The sequence below is a fragment of the Chiloscyllium plagiosum genome, chromosome 3, assembly GCF_004010195.1.
Source record: "Chiloscyllium plagiosum isolate BGI_BamShark_2017 chromosome 3, ASM401019v2, whole genome shotgun sequence".
In the NCBI taxonomy this organism is placed as follows: Eukaryota; Metazoa; Chordata; class Chondrichthyes; order Orectolobiformes; family Hemiscylliidae; genus Chiloscyllium; species Chiloscyllium plagiosum.
This window is the reverse complement of record NC_057712.1, coordinates 112143053-112162565: the sequence shown is the minus strand read 5'-3', so window position 1 is coordinate 112162565 and position 19513 is coordinate 112143053. Positions and strand designations below refer to the sequence as shown.

The following is a 19513-nucleotide window of genomic DNA, read 5'->3' as shown; positions in this document are numbered from 1 at the left end:
GGAATTTTATTTTAAATTTGAGATTGCCAAATATATTTTCCAGACTTATCAGGCTGTCTTAGTACATGAATCACAAGAGGCTAGCAAGTAATTAGGAAACAGAATGATAGTCTTTATTTCAAAGGGGCTGGAGTATAGAAGTAAGGAATTCGTGCTATAGTACAGAAAACTTGAGAGACTGCCCCCAGAAACTGTGAAGTTTTAGTCTCCTAACTTTTTCGTAAAAAGGTGGAATTTACTTGGATTAGATGAAGTTTAGAAAAGATTCACGAGGCTGATTCCTGGAATTAGGACAGATCAATTGGACTTCTTCCTTTCATAGTTTGGAAGAATGAGAGCTGATCTTGTTGAAACGCAAGACGCTGAGAAGGTTTGGCAGATTAGATACTTCCCTTTTGTGGGAGAGTCTAGAACTAGGGACACAGTTTCAAAATATGAGGTTTCATATTTAAGAAGATGAGGAAGAAGTTTTTTGTTGCATAGTTAGTCATCTTTGGAATGCTCTTTCCCAGAGAGCAGTGGAAGTTGCATCATTAAATATATTCAAGGTTGAGTTAAACAGATCTGGTAGGTGGAAGTGGGTACAGCAGATGCTGGAGATTAGAATCAAGATTAGAGCGGTGCTGGAAAAGCACAACAGGTCAGACAGCATCCGAGGAACCGAGAAATCAACGTTTTGGGAAAAAGCCCTTCATCAGGAATGATTTCTGATGATGGGCTTTTGCCCGAAACGTCAATTTTCCTGCTCCTCGGATGCTGCCTGACCTGCTGTGCTTTTCTAGCACCACTCTAATCTTAAAAAGACCAGGGTCAGGTAGGAAAGTGCAATTAAGGCTACAATCAGATCAGTCATTAAATTTATTGAATGACTTACATCAGTTCCTATTTCTTATGATTTTGGTTTATGATTTTGGAATATTCCAGTTGCTGCTGTCAAATATTTGTTAGAGGTAAAAGGTTGGATTGCTAGCCACAGGGAATCAGCAGCAGTTTGACCCCTTGATTTATCAGCACAAACTTGATAGGCATAAAAATAATAAAGAAAGAATGGGTCATACAAGAATAGCTTTAAAAAATGTGTAAAAGTGAAGAATGCTCCAGTTCCTCAATGTTACGGCTCTCAATTTACGTAAGTGATCAGTTACCAAATAACAATAAACCACTGACACTACATAAGAAGGAGCATTAGGGAAAATGACAAATTTCACAAATGGAGAAAATAAAATTAGCAATCTCAGCTTCAGACATTTCATCTGAGGGGTTGAACTGATAGAAGTTCGGAGCAGATCACCTTGTCTGCCTTCAATTGGAAAGATAAAAAGGGAGCTCCAGAAATAGTTCTTCACTTTGTCTAGCTTCAGTGAGGGGGAAAAAGGTGATTGGTAAAGAGAGAGGCTATTCCAGATTTCTCAGAGAAACAGGAGGGATCTATTAAAACCAGTGTTTATAGACTGTTGGCATTGACTGTCACTGTTTCTTTTATCACCCTTTGCTAATTTTCATTGCACAATTGTTGGTAGTGTTAAAATTGAAATCAGGAGATTACGTGAGGAACACAGGCACAGACCAACCTCTTAAGCAGTGCCTAACTAAACTGCATGAGTATCTTTATCACACATACATGAATTGAAAATGATGGCTTATTACCTTCAAAGTGGGCAAATAGAGATGGACCTTAAACAATGATCTTTCCATGCAGGAACATTATATAGATTTATTTTAAAACTTGGTTGCATTCTGGAGTATGGCTTTGCTTTACTTTCTGGCTGAAGTTGGTGATTAAAATATTTTTAAGTCCAAAACAATTGCACAAAGCAAAACTACTCATTCACCATTAGATACTTCCTTCTCGATTCTGGTGTTATTTTTCTTTCCACGCTCTGGTCTATGTGTGCACTGAACGGATTCATAGCTCAGACTTTGCATTTTCTTTTCAGCTTCTGCACGTTCCACCTCTAAACGCCGAATCTTTTCCTGAAGATTTTTCAAAGCCGAAACTATAGCTAGAAACAGAGAAAAATACTCAATAGTGAGAAAAACAGACATGGTAGCGTGCCTGTCATTCTAATGTAGGCTAGACACTCCCGGCCCCTTCCCCTGCAACCGCAGGAGGTGCAAGACTTGCGCCCACACCTCCCCACTCACCTCCCTCCAAGGCCCCAAAGGAAACTTCCATATCCGCCACAGATTCACCTGCACCTCCACACATATCATCTATTGCATCCTCTGCACCCGATGTGGCCTCCTCTATATTGGGGAGACAGGCCGGCTACTTGCGGAGCGTTTCAGAGAACACCTCTGGGACACCCGGACCAACCAACCCAACCACCCTGTAGCTCAACATTTCAATTCCCCCTCCCACTCCACCAAGGATATGCAGGTCTTTGGACTCCTCCATCGTCAGACCACAGCGAAACGACCCCAGTCTGACCTTTCACCCTCACCTTGACCTCTTTCCACCTATCACATTTCCGACGCCCCTCCCCCAAGTCCCTCCTCCCTACCTTTTATCTTAGCCTGCTGGACAAACTTTCCTCATTCCTGAAGAAGGGCTTATGCCCGAAACGTCGATTCTCCTGTTCCCTGGATGCTGCCTGACCTGCTGCGCTTTTCCAGCAACACATTTCCAGCTCTGATCTCCAGCATCTGCAGACCTCACTTTCTCCTCATAGACTTTTGGATAGTCAAAACGTATGGTGTGGAAAAGCACAGCAGGTCAGGCTGCATCCGAGGAGCAGGAGAGTCAATGTTTTGGGCATAAGCCCTTCCTGATGAAAAATCGACTCTCCTACTCCTTGAATGCTGCCTTGGCTTGTTGTGCTTTTCTAACGCCACACTTTTAGACTCTGACTCTTCAGCAGCTGCGGTCCTCACTTCCTTCTAAACTTTTGAGGAGGAAATCAGCTTAGATCCTAATTAAGTTCCCAATCTGGTTAATTCCACAAATTTAGAATTAATTTTACTTGAAGAAGTCACAGAATGGTTGTCACAAGGGTAATTTTGATTAGTCTAGACACAGACCAGAGTAGCCACAATAACGTTTTTAAAACAAAAAATCATTCTCGGGATGTTGGCATCACTGACTAGGCCAGCATTTATTGCTTATTCCCAATTACCCTGGAAAAAGTTGTGAAGTGCCTTCTTGAATCACTTAGTTCTTGTAGGGACTCCCACAATGGTTTTAAGAAGGGACTTGCAGGTTTTTGATCCGGTGACAGTGAAGGAACAGCAAAATGAGTCAGGTCAGGAAAGTGTGCAACGTGGCAAGTAACTTATTTATTGGTGTTCCTTTAGATCAGGAGAGAGGCAAGTGAAGATTTAATGGAGCTGTTCAAAATTAAGGGATTTTTAGAATTAATATACATAAACTATTAATGACTGCTTTATAATTGGTAACCAGAAGAGGTGACAAAAACCAAGACAACACACACAAAATTATTTGTGACAAGGAATGATGCCATATTATAGCACTTTTAGGATCTGCAGTGAAATGCAAATACATCTGGGCCACTTTAAATGAGTGGAATCATTAGACTTCAAGTGGCTAAAAACAAGTAGTCTCCCTTTGCACACCTTCCATTAATGTCAAGACAGTGGAAAAATGCATTTGTATAAATTCACCAAAGTGACCTCAGTATTTCAGCATTGAATGCAGTTGCTGTACATAATACAGGTCGACCTTGCTGGTTTACATACTTACAAAACAAAAGATTACAGCAGTGCTTCAAACTATTTGTGTTGCTGAACAAAGACACCTTGGAGTGCAGGTTCATAGCTCCTTGAAAGTGGAGTCGCAGGTAGATAAGATAGTGAAGGCGGCGTTTGGCATGCTTTCATTTATTGATCAGAGTATTGAGAACAGGAGTTGGGAGATGATGTTGCAGCTGTACAGGACATTGGTTAGGCCATTGTTGGAATATTGCATGCAATTCTCGTCTCCTTCCTATAGGAATTATGTTGTGAAACTTGAAAGGGTTCAGAAAAGATTTACAAAGGATGTTGCCAGAGTTGGAAGATTTAAGCTATAGGGAGATGCTGAACAGGCTGGGGCTGTTTTCCCTGCAGTGTCGGAGGCGAAGGGGTGACCTTATAGAGGATTACAAAATTATGAGGGGCATGGATAGGGTAAATAGGCAAAGTCTTTTCCCTGGAGTCGGGGAGTCCAGAACTAGAGGCATAGGTTTAGGGTGAGAGGGGAAAGATATAAGAGAGACCCAAGGGGCAACTTTTTCACGTAGAAGGCGGTACGTGTATGGAATGAGCTGCCAGAGGAAGTGGTGGAGGCTGGTACAATTGCAACATTTAAGAGGTATTTGGATGGATATATGAATAGGAAGGGTTTGGAGGGATATGGGCGGGGTGCAGGCAGGTGGGATTACATTGGGTTGGGATATCTGGTCGGCATGGATGGGTTGGACCGAAGGGTCTGTTTCCATGCTGTACATCTCTAGGACTCTATGACTTCACCAGTTTCCTCATCTCCCCTCCCCCCACCTTATCCCAGATCCAATCCTCCAACTTGGTGCCACCCTCTTGAACTGTCCTACCAACCATCTTCCTTCCCACCTATCTCAGTTGTCTCTCAGCCCCCTTAGGCCCCCATACATTCCTGATGAAGAGCTTATGCTCGAAACATCGACTTTCCTGTTCGTTGGATGCTGCCTGCCTGATTGTGCTTTTCCAGCACCTCGACTTTTTGACTCTGATCTCCAGTATCTGCAGCCCACACTTTCTCCCGCCATCTTCTCCTGCACAAATAGGGTTGGTGAAAAAGGGCTGTCCTTGCCAGTAATACTCACAGCCATGAACAAATATTTATTGAAAATGTCTTGAAAATTAATATGATGGAAAACAAAACTAACCAACACAACAGCAATAAAGGAGTATAGTATCATTATAACACAATAATATAACAACAGTGTTTTCAGAATACTTTTATTTTGTTTACTCATTTAGATTTCAATGACTGTCTCCATTTTCACCAGAAAACTCAGTGAAGACCCTCTCCTCCCACTCCCCTACACATTGCATTTGTATGGGCTGATTATACTCATTCAGCAATATCACCTTCCCAGATCTCTTCCCTCCAAATCCACTTTCTTCCTTCGCCCACCGTTCTCTCTCTCCCTATGAAATCCAATTTGCTCTGCCCTTCCCTCCAACAGCATCCAATTCCCCACTCACTCAACCCATCTCTCCTCAAACCCATCACCAGACGTCTCCCTTTCATCCCTTCAGTCTACCTAATTCAACCTTCCCTCACCCCAAACCTACTCCTTTGTCCACTCTACCATCTACCTGAATTTTTCCACCTTGCTCAGACTTGGTTCTTTGTTTCTGCTGGCGCCTCTAATGAAAGTGGCAAATGCTGCGCTGTCTACATGGGAAGTAACAGCTCAGGTTCTAGGGACTCAGATTCCAACAGCCCGGGCGCATACCTTCCTTTGAAATTGGATACTTGGGTAGTGGAAGAGCCCAAAATAGTAGAGTAAGAGGCAGTGCAAAGCAATAAGTGCACCAAGAGTGGAATGTGGCTGACACCACACCATCTATCTTAAACATGGACAGCAGTGTTTCAAGAGGGCAGTTCATCACCGCCTTCTCAAGGACAACTAAGGATGGGCAATAAATGCTGGCTAAACCAATTACACCCGATTCCCATGAGTGAAAGAAAATAAAAAAGGGTTCACCCATTAAAAGACAGAGCTGAGAAGAAATTGCTTCTCTCAGATTCTGTGGGACTCTTTGTTGCAGGGGGTTGTTGAGGTTGGGTCGGTAAGTATGTCGGAGGTTGAGATAAGAGAGATTTTTAATCAGTAAGGAAATCAAATCATTCAGCTGATTGAGTCTGCATCAACCCTCCGAAGAGCTATCCACTGAGCCACCAGCATTCAAAGACTCAAGGTCAATTAATATTTCACTGTATTTCAATTCAATGCTGCCGATAGGTCCAAAAAACTGGAAACACAAAGCATTGCCGCATTGTTGGAGTCTACTGAAATATTCGTAAAATAGTCCTCTACATTTTATACTTTAAATGCATTCAAAAATGTTAACAATCCTTTTCCCCCATCTATAAATATACCTTTGCTGTTGGAAGCCAGGCTAATCACATTAGCCTCATCATGGTTTCTTGATCCAGTGGGTGTCACATGAGGCACTGCCTTCTGTTGGATATCAAAAGAAGTCAACAAAATATTTTCCCAGCTTGAAAGTGGATTTCCTACATACTCGCATTTGGATAGAGATTCCATAATCTAAAAAGATGAAAATCCCCATTAGAATCAAGTTACAAACAATACTTATTGAAAGTTTACCAAGTTGAGAATATTTTCAGAATGAGTGATAAAATAAGTGGGCAGCGTTAATGCCCCCTGAGGGAGCATGAAATAAATTGACCTGCAGTTTGGTTGAAGAAGGGTGTTTTAAAATGGCTTTCAAAAAGTTATGGAGAAAAATTTGAGGAGGATATTCAGATGTTCCCAAATAATTGGGGCAGTTGAAGGTTTCTGTTACCAAACTTAGAGATGACACATAAAAAAACCAGGGTTAGGGGACTAAAAGAATATTAGACCAGATCCTGGTGAAACAGGCAATTTTGCATTGTTAAGACACTTTCCTATACCATTCAACCCAATTCTGTGTACAGTGATTGGACCAGATCAATTGTGATGTTACCAAAACAATGATACCAGGTTTAAATCTAATCATTTAACATGTAACTATCCAGGTAAGTAATACAGGACTATCTGATGCCAACTAAGAGATGATTGTACAGTGTCCCGGAATCAGAGGAATTGCCACTAACTCTTCTAGCTAGTTCCACGTAGGTATGATTGACATGACAATAACAGACTTCGTATGTTCATATTCAGTCACAAACCCAGTCACCAATTTAGAAACCAGAAGATTCGGCCCAATTATCTTGCAGCAACTAATTATGGCACTAATTATATGCCAGTATAGTCCCAAGTTTGATTCCGGACCTATACTCAGTGAGCTGTTGCAAGCAGAACCACAAATTGATTACAGACCTGAAACAAACATTCAGCACTGTTACAATTCCCACTGCTGATCATAATCCAAATGTCTCAGATGGAAAGTTTACAAATTTGGACAGCAGCAGATATGTTTGTGATATGCATATACAACACAACCTAAAAGGTCTACCATCTCTGCTCACGGGGCCAATAGCTTCTTGTGTGAAGTATTAAAAAAAATAGTATTTTGAATTGGACTGTCAGTTTTGAGGTTGTTATTACTCATTTAGTTCTGATGCGAGGCCATCAGCCTGAACTGTTGACAGTCTCTGAAAGATTTCTAGTAATTTCTGTTTTTTTTAAATTTCAGATTTCCAGCATCTGCAGTATTCTGTTTCTGGTTTTGCAAAGATCTGGAAAGGTGTTATCTGAAAGCAGAGAAAGGTTTTTTTGTTTAAAGAAACTCCCTCATGTACAAATGTCAAACATGCACAATTGAAACAGGTACCTGTTGAAAATAAGAAAACGAGCAAGTCTTTTTTTTCCACATGCACTATAAAAAAGTAAAGTCACCATAGTCTTACTAGACCATAGGGCTCCTTTCTGCTGGTGGTTCACCATCATGCCTCAGACAAGGGGAGAGGCTGAGAAGGAGAATACTTCAGCTGGTGTGGGAATTGAACTCACTTTGTTGACATCACACTGTACACAAACGAACAGTCCAGCCAATTGAGCAAAACCAATCCCTTTACTCTACCTTTTACCAAAGATCTATTGTGGCAACAGCATTACCTGGGTCATCGCAGTAACATTGCCTGGTCAATGAAATAAGTTTTGGATGAAATGGATAGGTAAAAACATCTAATTCCTGAACGGTCTCTAATCTATTAGTTCACCAATTCAACAGTACAAAAATGGTCCTACAATCTTTAAAAACATTTCTAAAACCCTCGATGGGCTATTCCCTCTGAGATAGCAGATTATTGCATTTCTGCAAAAGGAATGTAGACTTAAACTATGTTTCAGAGGCTCATTGTTACTCCTACTCTCCATTCCATAAATGGAATGAATGCAACAGTTAAGGGGTTAGCACTATATTAAGATATAGTCAGAAAGATTATTAAATTTGTGCATAATCCAAATGGCAGTCTCTCTGTCTGGTTGCACAACTGATTGTCAAAAAGTGGAGTCACAGCAATGAATGTTAGTGAGAACATGAACAAAGACATCAAAATCATTCCAGCTTTAGCATCCGGTGCCCGCAGTACATTTCCTAACATCTACGAATCAAACATTTCAAATTTAAAACAAAAAACAGCCATTGGACTCAAAATGTTGTCTGCTTTCTCTCCACAGATACTGCAGACCTGTTGAGTTTTTCCAGCAATTTCAATTTTTGTTTGTTTTCCAGCATCCGTATTTCTTATGGATTTTTGTTTAAACTTCAACTTTAAATACAGGATCCAGAAATTGCAACCTACCAGAAAAACAAAACTCTCAAAGGCGCGGGACAAGCTGTTACTTTTACATATTCACCAAGACAAAAAAAAAGCACAGACAAACCTGGTTTTGGCACAAAATTTGTTTTAAAGAGGAACCCAACAGCTGAACAGAAATATATATATTATATAGAATCGAACCAAGTCATGCTGCTGCTCCTCCTTATGTTTGGTTTCTATGGATGCACCAGAAAGGGCTGTTGAGGGTTTTTAAAAATCCCTCCAGTTGTTGCTCCTCCTCCACCCAGGGTTAGCACTGGTAGAACCCTGCCACTTCATTCAGCTTTACCCACATCTTAAGTTCAAGCTCTGTTATTGTTTTCACCGTGCAATATTGCTCCCTGCTTCGCAGCGGCAGAAACAGATGACGAAAATCCCGAAAACCGAGGTCCAGGCTTCAGCTCCAACAGCAGGCCTCTGTATCCGAGCAACCAACGTTTCTCTCCCAGGCCCCTCCGGGGCATTAAAGAAAGAACAGCGGAGAAACTCCAAGACGGCCCCCATTCCCCGGCGTCACCCTCCTCCAGACATAGCGCCACTGCTGGCCACGACTTGCAGCTTCGCAGGAAGTTCAGGTGGATGGTTTATTATCGTTTTTTTAAAGAGCTAGTGAATGATATGATGGGTATTTAAGTTTATTAATCTCATGTACATAAATATCCTCCTCTGCAGAATTGAGATTTAGTTGAATTGCAAACCACATTTACAAGCATGACTAAATGTCCCGTGGCTTCCTCACAGAACTTTAAAAATCGAGTTGTGACAAATGAGCCAATATTAAGAGGTATGGCAACATTGGCTCAGTGGTTGTGCTGTGGCCTTTATTGTTAAAAGTCACGGGTTCAAATTCCATGCCTGTGCTTTCTTTAATTCACTGGTGAGATGTGTGGCAAAACTGGCTAGCCAGTATTTATTTTTCTACTTATCCTATGAAGTAATGCTTAGCTTATTAACTCTGTTTCTCTTACTACATTGTACATATGTATTTTATACTCCGGTACTTTGGTACCTAAGTTGATGCCATGTGTGGTGACATTGTACACTTTCCACTGTACTTCTGTACACTTGAGTACATGTGACAATAAAATCTACAGCTATTTCGTAGTTACACTTGAAAAAATTACTGGTGAGCCCATCAATTAAGGTGATCAATAAATGTAGTGTTTGACTCTATTGGCTGTGTAATCTAGGCTGTAAACAATTACGTAATAACAAGAAAATAAGACTTAAGAGTACAAGTAGGTCATTCTGTCTTGCACTTGCTCAATAAGAACATGGCTGATTCAAAAACATATCTAACTCATAAGTTCAATGATCCAGCATCCATTATTTCCTAGAGAAGGGCATTTCACAGACTAACAGCCCTATCAGAGAAAAAGAAAGGATTCTTCTCCATTTTAAAGGTGAAACCTGCTGTATGACTATATGACCTCATTCGTATCCCCAAGTTCTAGACTCTACCACAACGGGAAACATTCTCTTAGAATGCAGCCTGTCAAGTCCCCCCAGTTTTTTTTATATGTTTCAATAAGATCATCCTTCATTCTTCTATATCCCAATGGACAGTGGTCCAACTTATTCAATCATTTTTCAAAAGATAAGCCCTTAGTCCCAGGAACAAATCTGCTTCTAACACAGATTATTTTTTCAAATAAAGAAACAAAACTGGACACAGTGCCCTATGTGTTCTCACTGTAGCTCTATACATCTGGAATAAAACTGTCCTGCTCTTATATTCCATTCCCCTTGCAATAAACACTAGCATTCCATTTACCTACCTAATCACTTGCTAAACCTGCAAACCAATTGTTTGTTATATACTAGGACACTGAGATCCTTCTGTACCTCTGAGTTCTTTGATCTTACCATTTAATAGTATACTGCTTTTCTATGCTTCAAAAGTGGACAAGTTTGTATTTTCCCACGTTAAACCTGCCAACTTTTTGCCTACTCATTTAAGTCATTATGTCTTTTTGCAGGACTTGTATCTCCTCTTGATAACTTACTTTCTTACCCAGCTTGATGTCATCAGCAAAGTTAGCCACCAGATATGCTGTCCACATCTCCAAGTTATTGATATAGATTGTAAGTAGTGGAATAAATGTTATGATATTGGAAGATTGAATTTTGAGATGTAAAATATTTTGTTATAGGGTAACAACTATATTTTCTAAAATTTGTTTCAGTTCATAAGATTATTAAATCTTTCCAAAAAGGAAAAACGCACAACATTCAACAATCTCCCTACCTCTCTCTCTAATACAGGGTTTGTTTCAGTCTCTCCATTCTTCAAAGCATTCATCATATATTCTAACTGTTTCTGTAGAAGTGAACAGTCGTCTGCAGTGGCTAATGCATGAACAGATGAATTTAAAGAAACCATGAGAATTAAAGCTTCAGAAACACTCTATTAATCTTTGTATCACAGCCTAATAAATTATTCTTTTAACTTTTGTCTTTTCACGTATTTTCAAAACATTGAGACTGAAAATAACTATCTTAACTTATTGCATTACTCTAAACCCTGATTATGCAGATGCCCCAATTTCTGAAATTATGTTCTTTTATTTATTCAAATTGAAAGGTTTAATGGACTAACACCAAATTCTTCTTCAAGTCTGTTTTCACAGCTTTGTTTTTTTTTCCTCTTGGTCTCTTGTCATTTCAACAGATAAAGGTTCAGGTGATCGAGTGGTATGGTACATCAACAAAATTAACACAATGATTTGATGAGACAAGTCGTGTGTATTTTTTAAAAGATCAAATAATTAGAGAATTAAAATACAATTGTTGCCTCCATCTGTGATACTCAGCTTTAAGCGGCTAATCTTTACCCATTATTCCTTGCCAAACTGCTTTGTGATTAAAATAGATTTTAACTCATTTAGGAGAAATATTTTAATGCCTGCATCATAAAAGCAAACCTATGAATGTGAAAAGCATCTATCCATCATTATTAGTGTTTTTGTATATTATTATCTCACGGGGAATTAGGGACAGGCAACAATTTGAGTATAGGAGTTGGACTTCAGGTTGAGGTGAGCCTTTGGTGAGGCTTCTTCTGGAGTACTCTGTGCAGTTCTGATTACCCTGCAATAGGATTGACATTATTAAACTAGTGCAGCTTCAGAAAAGATTTACCAGGTTGTTGCTGGGAATGGACTGTTTGAATTATAAAAATAGGCTGGGACGTTTTTCACTGGGGTGTAGAATATTAAGGACTGACTTTGTAGAGACTTATATAGTCATGAAGGGCATAGATAAGGTGAATAGCAAGGGTGTTTTCCCTTGGGTGGGCAAATTCAAAACTAGGAGTCATATTTTTAGGTGAGAGAAGAAAGATTTAAAAAGGACATGAGGGGCAACCTTTTTACGCAGAGAGTGGTTCTTGTGTGGAATGATTTCCATTTTGTTTAATCGCCAGTTGGCTTTTTCTGTTTTTTCAATTCGCTTGTGGGTTGTGGGCATTGCTGGCTGGCCATGTTCTTCTTCTTGTCTTGTCCCATATGTGAAGAGGAAGAGAGTTACTGAATAGCTATAGCCAAGCAACAGGTACATGTGTGGAACTTGTCAAGGTGATGCGAATATTGAGTGAGATGAAGGTACAGCGTCCCCTGTCGCAATTCTACAACAATTCACAATTGACATCCTATTTGACTTAATGTTTAAGCCAACAATTGTCTCCCTATTTAACCTGCTTTGGATTAATTAATAATTTAAAATATCAATCATAATTGCAGTTAAAGAGACTTATCTTTTTACTTCCATACTATTACCTCTGTTACTCCAAAGATCTATCTCAGATCATCATCTGGATGAGTATTTAAAATGCCAGATCATAGGAGGAGGAAGTGGTGGATGCATGTACAGTTACAACATTTAAAAGGTATTTGGATAGGTACATGAATAGGAAAGATTTGGAGGGATATGGGCCAAACACAGGCAAGTGAAACTAATTTAGTTTGAGAACGTGGTCAGTGTGGACTAGTTGGTCTGAAGAGTCTGTTTCCATGCTGTAAGACTCTATGGCTTGAATTGCTGGTCTTGCCACATCCTGCTCACATTCCACAAAGACGTAAGAAAACAAATCTAGGCTAATATTATTTGAAGCTCAAAAATCATTCTAAAGTAAATATATTTACTCTCCATGTTCCAATTCCAAAATTCAAACATGTCTACCTCTCTGGATAACAGACAACTTTTCCCTACTACCACCCTTGTTCTGCACTTTGCACATATTTTTTCCCCATATCTGTTTCCTTTTCAACCAATCTCTAGGAAACAATGTATCACCTCATGTCCGATATGAAAATTCTTTTTAATTTTTGCCCTCATAACAGGAACTTATACTTTGTTCTCATGTGGTAACACTTACAGAATAAGGGCAAATTGTGTCATTTTTCTCAACTTTGTCCTTTCTCATCACACCAACCATTTTTTTTTCAATTAAACAACTCTGTATATTGTTTGCAACCTCTTTCATCTCACTGAACATTTGCATTATTTTGATAAGTTTCATGCATATACATGTTATTTGTCTATAGCTATTCAGTAATTCTCTTCCTCTTCACATATGGGACAAAACAAGAAAACAAACATGGCCAGCCAGTGATGCCCACATCCCACAAGTGAATTTTTTTTTAAATCCCAGAAAAAGCCAACTGTCAATCAAGCAAAATTGAGATCATAGGCTTGATGACAGCACAACATTTTGAGAAAATGGCATGACTGGGGCCTTAGCCGAGAAAAGTCTTTTGATTATTCCTTGTACCCATTTATATGTGACTTCAACTCTTTCAGAACCCTAACCGTGCAGGTAGACATATTTAAAGGTCCTACATATAAGTCAGAATAATAGATAAACATATCTTATTCCACTTCAAAATGCATTCTTACTATTTTTATATTTAAACTAATTTATTAAAGGACAAAACATTTTCAGCAAACAAGATTCAGGTGTACTCACCATTAATATCTTCAGTATTAATGTTGACGATATCTTCCTTACTGTTTTCTTGCCCTGAAAACTTTATGTATTGAACACATTCATTGCACAGACGTTCCATGTGTTGCTCAGCTTGTTTTCGCTCCATTTCCAGTTGTTGAATCTTCTCTTGAAGATCTTTCCACGCTGCTGAATATTAGCAAAATATTGACCACTGGGCTGTTATCTAAACTGCAATTCTTAACTACATTTTATCTAATAGTTTGTTGCAAAATGAATGTTATATAATGCATCAAATGTTTAATCTTCAGACTAGATTAATTGAACAGAATAAGCTTCTCTGTCACTGCTTACCAGTCCCAACATTACCCCTAGATTATGTTTTTCTGTTTACTTTAATAAATTCTCTTTTGCTACATTGTGGGCCATTAATGTTTCAAAGCTATAACATGCTTTTGGACAAAATTTTTGAGTGGAAATTTTCAGTGAATAGGGAACCAAAAATAATGTTCTTTTACATCTAAGATACTGAGTAAAGCATAGCAGCTTAAACTTTTAACGAGCAAAGGTTGGGAAACTAGTCTGATCTGGAAATGTATTATTCTAAAATAAGAACTAATGGATGGCTTAGGATCAGGAGCCAGGCATGTGACACCATTTACAATATGGCTACTCTGTCTGCACAGAACACCTAAACACACACACGGTGATGGAATAGTATTTCATGAGCTCAGCGATATTAATTAATCTTCCAATTAAAATCTGACTGACTACCACAATTCGCAACATACTTAAAAGAGAAAGCCTACTGGAAAACACATTTGAGAAGGTGATCACCACTTAGATAAAGGGGTGACCAAGTGAACATAGGATTAGAGAGGAAGAGAAGTAGTCCATGCACCTGTTCACTGATAACTACCTCAACTCAGTTTTCTACCTTTGTTCTATATCTTTGAGAGACCTTACACAAAGAAATGATGTAACAGGCTTGAAAATTATAGTAATTCTTGCTGCACATTGAGTAGGAGGCCCATGTGTATCCATAGTTTGTACAATGCATGGCTGGTCTACACTTCCTAACAATAGCTTGGCCCTCTTAAAAAGATGTACTGAGGCTACGAGAATTGGTGAAACTGTCAAAGGAAGGTTTTCTCGAATGAAGAGGATTTTAATGGACTAATGTCTAGAGAGAGGGCTCTTCACCTTCAAAGGTGAATCCATCTTCAAATGACATCTCGGACCCACTGTATCATCAGCTGTACAATATATATAGTCCCATGACTGACTGTTAACAATTACGGCATGCCAAACATTCATATAGTGCATCTGATGTGAGGGTGAGATGAAGTAGATGGATGTTAGTATGAGTCTGAAGCATAGGGAAGCATAGGTGGATGTGTGACAAATTGAGCAGCATGAATAGCTGGTTCTGTGGTGTGTAGGAGCTGTCATTGAAGATGCATTCACTGATTCCCCATGTGATACAATAAGACTTCTGAATATACTCATCAGATCCTAAGTTCCAGTCTCTGGGTGCTGAGCTCACAAGCCATCCAGATCCACTCCTTTCTGAAGATGGTGTTCATAGGCTACTTGATGTCTACAAAACCACAATATCTCTCATTCTATCTGCTCCACTGCTAATACATCCAGCACCACATCCTTCACCTGGGATTCTCTGTCTGCCCTGGTGTTCCAGTTTCAGTGCAGCTTCCCTTTAAGCCTATCTTCATGGTCAGAGTGCCGGTTAAGTCATGTCCTCTCAGTTGGTCAGGTCCCTGCTTTACACAGACACAGCCATGAGGTTGGAGCACCAGCTTTGCTTGGTGTGGCACAATGGCCCAGTGGTTAACACTGCTGCCTCACAGCACCCGGGGCCCAGGTTCGATTCTAACTTTGGGGACTATCTATCTGGATATTGCACATTCTCCCCATGTCTTTGCGGGCTTTCTCTGAGTGTTCTGGTTTCATCCCACGATCCAAAGATATGCAGGTTAGGTAGATTGATCATACTAAATTGTCCAGGGATGTACAGGCTAGGTGGATTAGCCATGGGAAATGCAGGGTAGGGGGCTGGGTCAGGGTGGGATGCTCTTCAGAGGGTTAGTGTGGACTCAATGGGTCAAATGGCCTGCATTCACCCTGTAGAGATTCTATGTTTACCTGACCCCCTCCAATAAAACCAGCAATCATGAATCACTACCAATATGCCTCAAAACATAGGGCTGACAAATCTTTTGCTATCTGTTTCTGAATCAGATGTGAATTTAATAAATACAAAAAAGATCACCCATTCTTCACAGAAAATCTTAGTACAGTGTGGCACAGAGGGAAGTGAAGTATTCATTGGCTCTCTAAAAGAGCATTCCAGTTAGCCCCAAATTGTAACCACTCATCAGTATAAAAACATTTTTCCTTGTGCCACCCACTACTTTGATTGCTAATAATGTTAAATCTGATCCTTTTGATAACTGATTCTTCATTCATTGGAAATGTACACTTCTCCATTTATTCAATCTAAAACATTCAAGATTTTAAGTATCTTTATCAAACTCCATAGTGATAAAATACCTTTATTGTTTGCCACTGGATCCATCACAGCAGATTTGGGATCTTTGAAATATGCATGATAAGAAACTGATCTTTGCACATCATGATCTGTCGGTACTGAAGCTTCCTCCAAATTTGGACACAATTGGAAATCATCTAAAAAGGCTTGTTTTGTTGAAAAATCTGCTCTCTAAAGAGACAAAATAATGTGATTATTTTTAACTTGTATAAATAAAATTATATCTTACTATTTGCCCCCTTTGTCAAAGATATAAAGTTATCCTTAACAGATATACAATAAACTCTTCATTATGTGTTTCCCCTATTGTTTTGTATTGTCATGCAATGGTAATTGATGGAAGCAGGTTTCCTCACTATGGGAACTGATCACCTGGTCTCCTCACACTCTCTCTCTTCTTTTATAAAACAAACTTCATTGATTGTATTTATAAGCAGTCCTGGCTACAACCGGTACATTCATGTACTCGGCACTCCCCAGTCTCCATGCGTGTCGGATACTGAGGATTTTACTGTACGTGGTTGAGCTCAAGCACATGTCAATTTGGTAAATATTCATTTTGGTAAACTGGGATCATAGAACATAGAACAATACAGCACAGAACAGGCCCTTCGGCCCACGATGTTGTGCTGAACATTTGTCCTAGCTTAAGCACCTATCCATGTACCTATCCAATTGCCGCTTAAAGGTCACCAATGATTCTCCGTTCCAACGTGAAAAGGCCTAGCACTCTCAACCTATCCTCGTACGACCTGTTCTCCATTCCAGGCAACATCCTGGTAAAATTTCTCTGCACCCTCTCCAAAGCTTCCATATCTTTCCTAAAGTGAGGCGACCAGAACTGCACACAGTACTCCAAATGTGGCCTAACCAAAGTCCTGTACAGTTGCAACATCACTTCACGACTCTTGAATTGGGTATTGAATCGTGGGTAATTAGCTAATGAACGCTAATACACGATAGGCCTTCTTACAAGCTCTATCCACCTGAGTGGCAACTTTCAAAGATCTATGAATATAGACCCCAAGATCCCTCTGTTCCTCCACCTCACTAAGAACCCTACCATTACCGTCAGAAGACTAACATTTCAAATCTCAATATAATTCACTTCTGCGGTTTGACAACTAACCCTAATCTGGTGATTGTATCTCTCTGGAGAGATGCACATTGTTCTCTATTTCAATTTTTGACAACACAGTTATCTAACTATTGGTACTGTCACTCAAGATCACCAAATAATCATCATCTCCAGAGTTTTTCCTTCATTGTCTTTGTGAATCATTGGTGACACTGGCATTTGCCCAACCTGGCTTCTGTTCCATTGGTATCGTGATGCTTTCATGGGTTTTGAATGATCTGGGCTGATTGCATGTTCCTACTGTCATCCAAGGAGTGAATGGAATATCGTGTGGAGGCTCCCCACGCTGCTGGAGTTGATATGATTGGCATGCATTTATGAGTTGTTGAATATCCTGTTTCATCTCTAGGCTATACACGGATTCAGGTGTTCACTGTCTTATGTGTTCAATACCCACCTGTCCCCAGTGTAACATGGGTATGATATCTTGGTGTAATGGTTTTGATGTTGGGAGTTTTTTGCCCTTGAAAGCGCCTTGTTGTGACATACCAAGTTCGCCTCTGTATGACAAAAATGAACAAGGCACTTATGGACATAAAAATATAAGAACTTTAAAAATAGGAGCAGGATTAGACCATTTGGTCCAGCAGGCCTGCCCCTCCATCCTATAAATGAAAACTAATCTGCCCCGAGCCACAACACATCCTTCACACTTGCTCATCAAAGTCCTCAACTTCCCGATAATTCAAAGATTTATCTACTTCCTCTTTAAATGCTTTCAGTGATCTAGCTTCCACAAATCTCTATCATAGAAGATTCCAAATATTCACTACCTTCAGGGAGAAGAAATTCCTTTGTATCTCGGATTTAAGTCTATCCCCTTGTTCTGTCTCCTTATCCTCTAGTTCAAGGTTCCCCCACTAGGGAAATACTTTATCAACCTTTACCTTGTTAAACTCCTCAGAATCTTGTATATTTCAGCAAAATCACCCCCGTTGTTTGAAACTCTAACAAATAAACGACTAACCATTGTAGCCACTTTTGATAAATCAAACCCTTCATTCAAGGAATCAGCCAAATGAATCACTTATGAATTGCCTCCAATGCAAGTACATTTATTTTTTAAAATATGGGAACTAAAACTTTACACACTACTCCAGGTTCAGCCTCACCAACATCCTCAATAGTTGAATCAAGAGATCCCTGATTTTAAAGTCCAAACCCTTAACTATAAAGGGCAAAATTAGACGATAAGAAATAGGAACAAGAGTAGACCATTCTAGTCAGACTATCTTTGGATAATGAACTTTCACAACTCTTGTAATTGCTTATCTTTGGCAGTTGTCAATTGCAAGTGTCCACAATGGCTTGGGACAGAGAATAACAGATCAACGTAGAATATTTTCAATTTCATTGCCATCAATGAAAGAATAAAACAATACGTTAATCAAAACAACTAACTTGGTCTTTGTGTGGGTTGGATAAACTGTTCAGCATGTCAGACATAATCCCAGTACCTGGTATATATCCCAGACTGGTATATATATCTCAGTCGAGAGTGGGGTACTGGAAAAGCACAGCAAATCAGGCAGCATCTGACGAGCAAGAGAATCAACGTTTCGGGCAAAAGCCTTTCATCAGGAAGGAGGTTTCTGAGCTGAGGGGTTGGAGAGATAAATAGGAGGGGGTGGGGCTGGGGGAAAGGTGGCTGAGAGTGATACCTGCATGGAGGTGGGGTAATGGCAATAGGTCAGAGAGGAGGGTGGAGTGGATATGTGGGAAGGAAGATGGAGAGGTAGGACAGTGCCGAGTTGGAAGATTGGAACTGGGATAAAGTGGGGGGAGGGGAAATGAGGAAACTGGTGAAATCCACATTGATGCTGTGGGATTGGAGAGTCCCAAGGCAGAAGAGGAGGCGCTCTTCCTCCAGGCGTCGGGTGGCGAGGGTGTGGCGATGGAGGAAGCCCAGAACCTCCATGTCGTTGGCGGAGTGGGAGGGCAAGTTGAAGTGTTCGGCCACAGGGCGATGGGGTTGGTTGGTGTGGGTCTCTCGGACATGTTCTCTGAAGCAGTCTGTAAATAGGCATCCTGTCTCCCCAATGTAGAGGAGACCGCATTGGGAGCAACGGATACAATAAATTACATGTGTGGAAGTGCAGGTAAAACTCTGATGGATGTGGAAGGCTCCTTTGGGGCCTTGGACGGAGGTGAGGCGGGAGGTGTGGGCACTGGCTTTGCAATGTCTGCAGTGGCAGGACAAGGTGCCACGAGGGCAGGGTAGGTTGGTGGGAGGCGTGGACCTGATAAGAGAGTCACGGAGGAAATGGTCTTTACAGAAAGCAGATGGGGAGGGGAGGGAAATACATCTCTCTGGTGGTGGGATCCATTTGTAGGTGCGGAAATGGTGGAGGATGATGCAATTTCTACGGAGGTTGGTGGAGT

General features: G+C 40.2%; 1 protein-coding gene across 4 annotated transcripts in view; it reads right to left on the bottom strand.

Moving 5' to 3' along the window:
* The window catches only part of cep57l1 (centrosomal protein 57, like 1), a 69516-nt gene that overhangs the window by 29895 nt on the left and 20108 nt on the right, over nt 1-19513 (bottom strand). For 2 of the 4 annotated variants that reach the window (XM_043687096.1, XM_043687092.1), the window contains exons 3-7: nt 15996-16164; nt 13446-13613; nt 10728-10828; nt 6086-6257; nt 1833-2003 (exon numbers count right to left, since the gene is read on the bottom strand). In XM_043687096.1, coding sequence (XP_043543031.1) covers nt 1833-2003; nt 6086-6257; nt 10728-10828; nt 13446-13613; nt 15996-16164 — 781 coding nt within the window. Of the gene's footprint in view, nt 1-1832; nt 2004-6085; nt 6258-10727; nt 10829-13445; nt 13614-15995; nt 16165-17528; nt 17632-19513 lie in introns of all 4 variants that reach the window. The other 2 variants (XM_043687095.1, XM_043687093.1) reach the window with 2 other exon arrangements.